Source organism: Armigeres subalbatus, chromosome 3, assembly GCF_024139115.2.
Source record: "Armigeres subalbatus isolate Guangzhou_Male chromosome 3, GZ_Asu_2, whole genome shotgun sequence".
Taxonomy (NCBI): domain Eukaryota; kingdom Metazoa; phylum Arthropoda; class Insecta; order Diptera; family Culicidae; genus Armigeres; species Armigeres subalbatus.
In genome coordinates, this window is record NC_085141.1 from 355233447 (window position 1) to 355239446 (window position 6000).

At 44.3% G+C, this 6000-nt stretch overlaps 1 protein-coding gene across 4 annotated transcripts in view; it reads left to right on the plus strand.

The window, feature by feature from the left end:
* Nucleotides 1-5592, plus strand: part of LOC134226129 (CCR4-NOT transcription complex subunit 7) — a 47380-nt gene extending 41788 nt beyond the window's left edge. For all 4 annotated transcript variants that reach the window (XM_062706706.1, XM_062706704.1, XM_062706703.1 and 1 more), the window contains one exon: nt 4210-5592. In XM_062706706.1, coding sequence (XP_062562690.1) covers nt 4210-4536 — 327 coding nt within the window. In that variant the 3' untranslated portion in view covers nt 4537-5592. The remainder of the gene's footprint in view (nt 1-4209) is intronic.
* Nucleotides 5593-6000: the final 408 nt, after the last annotated feature.

The following is a 6000-nucleotide window of genomic DNA, read 5'->3' on the forward strand; positions in this document are numbered from 1 at the left end:
CAAAGGCTCGAAGTGTTGCTTTCACTTGGCAGCCATTTCGGTTTTATCTGTCAGCAAATTTCCTTCTTGGTCGTTGCATATGACGGGAGATGGTGCTGTCTTTCTCCGCACGCCATTGTCAGTCTCATAAAACATTTGCATATCATTCTGCTCCATTCTTTCCTGCGCCCCACTATTCACTTGTTCTTCATACTCTTTTTTCTTCCTGCGGTTGGTTCGTTTTTCGGCTGCTCTTGCTGACTTGTACCGATCTTTATTCGATCGGGTAACCGACACCAACATCCGGCTTCTGGCAACGTTCTTCTCGTCTGTCACTCTCTGACACTCCACATCGAACCAACCCGTTCTGGGTCCATGGATCGACTCCCATAGATCGTTGATGTTGTCGCTAACGTTGATTGCACTTATCCTTTGGTCGAGCTTCTGGCGGTACTCAGCCGATAATCCTTCCTCCGACAGTCGCTGGGTATTGTAACGCATCGTTCGCTGTGATCTTTCGTTCGATGCAGTTGTCGAGCGGGATCGAATTTTACTGACAACGAGGTAGTGATCAGAGTTCGGACCTCTGAACGTCCACACTTCCGAGAAATGGCGCCCATCCACCAGAACATGGTCTATCTGGTTGCAGGTCTCACCATCTGGGTGTCTCCAGGTGTGCTTTCGGGTGTTCTTTCGTGCAAAGTTGTACACCTCCGGTGGTGCAAAGGGCCGACTTGAAAGATCTCCATCCTGAGCGTTGCCCAGCTATCGCTTTAACCCTGTTGCCAGGTTAGATTTCGGTCGACTTCTTTTATTTCTTTATTGAGGCTTCGCCGCCAATAGCCTCTGCGTCTGCCTCTGCTGCGATGTCCCGCTGGGTTCCAGTCTAATGCTTGTTTACAGATTTCGTTTCCGCTCCTACGTAGAGTGTGGCCGAGCCAGCCCCACTTTCGATCCCGAATTTCTGTTGCTATCGGCCTCTGGTGACAATGACGATGAAGCCGTCTGACGCCATTTGGCTACCAATATATTGGAAGCTTTCAACATTCTCCACTGGTTGACCAGCTACTGTGAAACTTGAAGGGTGTTTACATTCAACGATTTGGTTTTGTTGACGTTGATGACTAAACCTGCCGAGGAGAAGCGCTCGGCAAGGTCGTTGAGCTTACTCTGCATATCAGAGCGCCGTTGCGCGAGGAGTGCAACGTCATCAGCCAATTCGAAATCGTTTAGGTCCTCCATGGTTATAGGCTGCCATAACAGCCCGCGGTTTGGTTCACGGTCAATCGCATCTACCAGAATCTCGTCAATTATGATGAGGAACAGTAACGGTGTTATAATACATCCTTGCCTCACACCAGCTACGACCCGGATAGGGTCGGACAGGACCCCATTGTGCAGCACTCTACACGAAAAGGCCTCGTACTGTGCTTCGATGAGGCCGATGATTTTCTCAGGAACCCCCTTGCGTCTCAGGGCGCCCCATATATGCTCGTGATTGAGACGGTCGAAAGCTTTTTCTATGAATACCAAGTAAAGGGACACTTGGAATTCTTTGACCTGCTGCAGAATGATGCGGAGCGTGACAATATGGTCCACACAGGATCTTCCGGCACGGAATCCGACCTGCTGCCGCTGGAGAGTCGCATCGATCTTCTCATGAATCCGGGCTAGGATAATTTTGCATAGAACTTTGAGAATGGTACACAGCAACATAATGCCTCGCCAGTTATCGGACACAGTCAGGTCACCCTTTTTGGGCACCTTCACTAACATACCGTGCATCCAGTCGACCGGGAGAGTTGCGGTGTCCCAGATATTACGAAATAAATGATGCAGTAGTTGAGCGGATGTCATGGGGTCAGCTTTGAGCATCTCGGCTGATATGCGATCGACCCCTGGGGCTTTATTCGATTTCATGCTTTGGATGGCTGTTTGAATCTCTAGCAGTGATGGAGCTTCGGTATTGACGCGTGTTATACGTCGGATTCTAGGCAGATCATGCCGAGGTGATGATAGCCTGGCTGGCACTTGAAAAAGTTGTTCGAAGTGCTCGAAGCAGCGTTTCAGCTGGTAAATTGGGTCGGTCAATAACTGATCATTCGCGTCTTTCACACTGCCGTCATACGCATATTTGTCCCATGTTTGCTGGGATTTCCTACATACATGGGACAGTTATGCGTATAACGGCAGCACAGGCATCGTTGCATTCATCTTCGCCCCGCTTAAGCGTCGTGAGATATCGTAGAGGAGGCGAATGTTCCCGGTTGCGGCGGGGACACTCCCATATATCCAAGGCGAAAAAAAGAGACAGCAAAGGCTGTCGACAGCAAGACGATGCTCTGTCTTATGCGCGTTGTTCAGTAAAGTTTGACTTCCGCCGCTAAGTTCGCTAGCGTTTCAAAATCATACAAACACCACATTCCACGGCAAAGATGCCTATATGTGAATTGGTGCTAGCCGAAAATTGAATTTTGTCAGCGGTTCTCAATCTGGAGTACATGTACTCCTTTAAGAGATTTAGATAGCCTGAATGGGTCTGGAAGCCTTCTTTCAAGAAGTTCGGAAGTCTTCTTTTAAGCTTTTTCATTAAACTTTATTTCTTTTTTTCTCCTTCATTTAAAAGCCTCGGAAGGGTATTTTCAAGAGGCTCGGAAGGCTCCTATCAACATGCTCGAAAGCCTCCTCGGAAACCTACCTTCAACAGGCTTGGAAGCCTCGTTTCAAGAGGTTTGGAAGCCTCGTTTCAAGAGGTTTGGAAGCCTTCTTTCAAGAGGCCCGGAAGCCTCCTTTCAAGAGGCTCGGAAGCCTCCTTCAAATAGACCCGGAAGCCTCCTTTCAAGAGGTCCGGAAGCCTTATTTCAAGAGGCCCCGAAGCCTCCTTTTAAGAGGCCCGGAAGCCTTTTTTTTAAGAATCCCGGAAGCCTCCTCTTAATAAGCCTCCTTTCAAGAAGCCCGGAGCGGAAGCTTTCTTTCAAGAGACATGGAAGCCTCCTTTCAAGAGACATGGAAGCCTCCTTTAAAGAATCCCAAAAGCCTCTTTTCAAGACGCTCGAAAGCCTCCTTTCAAGAGGCCCGGAAGCATCCTTCCAAAAGCCTTCTTTTAAGCTTATTCCTTCAGGACTATGCGAGTCCCGGAAGGTTAAAGAGGCTCGGAATTATTTTTCCAAGAGGCTTTCAAGCGGCTCATAGGCGTCCTTTCAAGCTGCTCAGAAGCCTCGTTTCAAGTGGCTTGAAAACCGCCTTCCAAGAGGTTTGGAAGGTCCTTTTCAAGAGACCTGGAATCCTACTTTCAAAAGGCTCGGAATCCTACAATAGTCAAAAAAGTTATGTAGGAAACTCGATTAATGAGTTCAATTTGAATTGAGAAGTTCCACAAAATATTAAAATTTCAGGCATAACGCAACGAGCCCCGCAGTGGCCATCCATCGTAGTATGCTCCAGCATAGAACGCTTCTTCTCGTCGTTGGGTTGCCATCCATGAGGGCAATGCACGTTGATAAAACGACCTTTTATACTCAGCTTGCATATCCTGTGACTGCCACCCAATCACGGGTTGACTGTTGGTGCATCTTGCCCAGCACTATGAAGTCGGTTCCCAGCTCATTGCTGGTGCCACAGCTTTGGTTAAATGTAGCCGCTCGATGTCCGCTTTCCTACACTTTCTTTCCTGTCCATCAAATTTCCTGCAGCGCCACGACGACGAAGTTGCGAGGATATAATTCATAGTATATAATTCTGTTCCATCTCCCAATCGTGACCCTTTATTCGTCGACCAGGTCGTTTTCGATTCTACCGAGTTGTAGGTATTATGTTTTATGTCATTCGTAATAATTGATTTTATAAGTGGCCTATCAATTGTGCCTGTCTAAAACTCCTGTCTTGCCGGAGGGCCGTCGGGTCAGGTCTGTTTAGTGTTTAGGACTCCCAACCAACACCAGTATTTGTGCTTGTGCGCTTTGAGCGACACACGTTCGCTTTAAGGGAGCGCACTTGCGGAATAAGTTTTACAGAGCCGACTGTCCAACCCCATCACATCTTAGGCAAGTCCCACAACTCGCATCGGCCTACAGTAGCCGCAGTAGAATTCAGATTACGATCTATTGAGTGCCCCAAGATTAACATAATGGTGGGTGGTGATTCAGTAGCGACGAAGATATTACGAACACATTGGGAACGATATTTATTTCCACGCACATATAACACAAGAAACTTTTTTTTCTTCTGCAGATGTTCTTTGAGGACAACATTGATAACGCCAAGTACTGTGGTCATCTGTACGGCTTGGGAACGTCATTCATAGTGAACGGAAGCAGCAATACCATCAGCAACACCACAACCAATAACAGTTCGAGTGCCACTATCGGTGGATCCAATACGAACACAAACACCGGCTCTGGAACGACTGGAGCCACCGGCACCGGAACTAGTGGCAACGGCGGCAGCACGGGCTCCTCCGGTAACAGTAATAACAATAACAACAACAACAATAATAACACAAACAGTAGTAGCGGAAACAATTATCACGACAACGGTGAAACGAACGCGACGTCATGATTTCGTCTGCTGGTTCGTTAGAAGAACGACGTCTTATCGATCGAGAAGCAAACGACGCACTTTGAGAGTTCCCAATCCGGCACACACTAACAAAGCAAGTAATATTCTCTTTAATGGACACCTCCAATATTTATTACAGCTTTATTACTAAACCCTTATCTATCGTAACTAGAGGAGAACACCGCTAGTGGGTGTTCGTCATTTGAAAAAAAAAAATGCAGAAAAACGAACGAAGACATTCACTTTTATTTTAAGTTCACCGCAGAAGAAGAGAGGATCAGCGATCCAAATCGTTTTGTTTCTCCTTTATTTTCGGTATCGAAGCACATATTTTATCATCTTTGACGAATGATAGGAACCACACTACTGATCATTAGTTTTTTTAACAGCCGACCGATGGAGAAAACTTGAGTTATTTTTAATTTACACGCATTTTCTTGAAACAGAGAAGAAGTTGTTATGAATCCGAGAGAAGAGGAAAACTATCACTTAGGAAAGTAGTAGCAATTAGATTTATGTTTCATGGCTATTTCCTTCTGTTTAAACATGATCGATGGGGTCAGTCAGAGGGAATACACTACAGACGTTCGCTAAACAAGTTGAAATATCATGTATTTATATATCAATGGTCTTTGAAGGTTATAAAGCTTCTTTTCATATTCAAGCAACAAAAAGTTATGAAAATTGCACTCTGTAAACATTGTTATTAGAAGAAAAAAATAAAATTGAATGAAGGGAGAGGATTCTCTTGGATGAGAGAAAATCGAAAATTGGTTAGTAAAGTGGGGAATGCGATCGAACTCGATCCATTGTAGCTCATGAAATGAATAAAAAAAAAACAATAAAATGACTTGAAAACATTTTACAGTTTGCTAATAGCATCCTATAATGGGCATTTTGTAGAAGCCACACACAAGTAGGAATGAAGGATACAATTTTGACATGTTAATATTCAAAAAAAAAGGTAAAACAATGAAAGCAGTACGATGAAAGTTAAAACAAACATGCATTCATACTTATATATGCAAATAAAACTGTTTTATTGATCAAAACTTATTCATAATTGTCTAGGAATTTATTAATTAGAATTTGAAGAATGTATGCATTAGAAACAGAAAAGATATTCTCTTTGATCCGAGAATGTTAATTGTGTAAATAACAATTGAATCGAAAGCACTTCAAGGTAAGTAATTTGTAATTATTTTGTTAGGAAAATTATTTTTTTAATTAATTTTTTTTTAATTTTATTAAATTTTTTAATTCCACCATTTAATTGTACCTTGACAGATACGTATTTCAACCTCAACAGTAAGGTCGTCTTCAGTGTCTCGTACTTGACTCGACGGTACCTGGTCGTTGAGAATTTCTTCAGGCTGCAATGACCTTTGGCGGTTTTCTTTTCGAACAATGAGATGGATTATTGAGGCTGTTCGTGGAAAAAGACGCGAGCATGCGCGAATATGA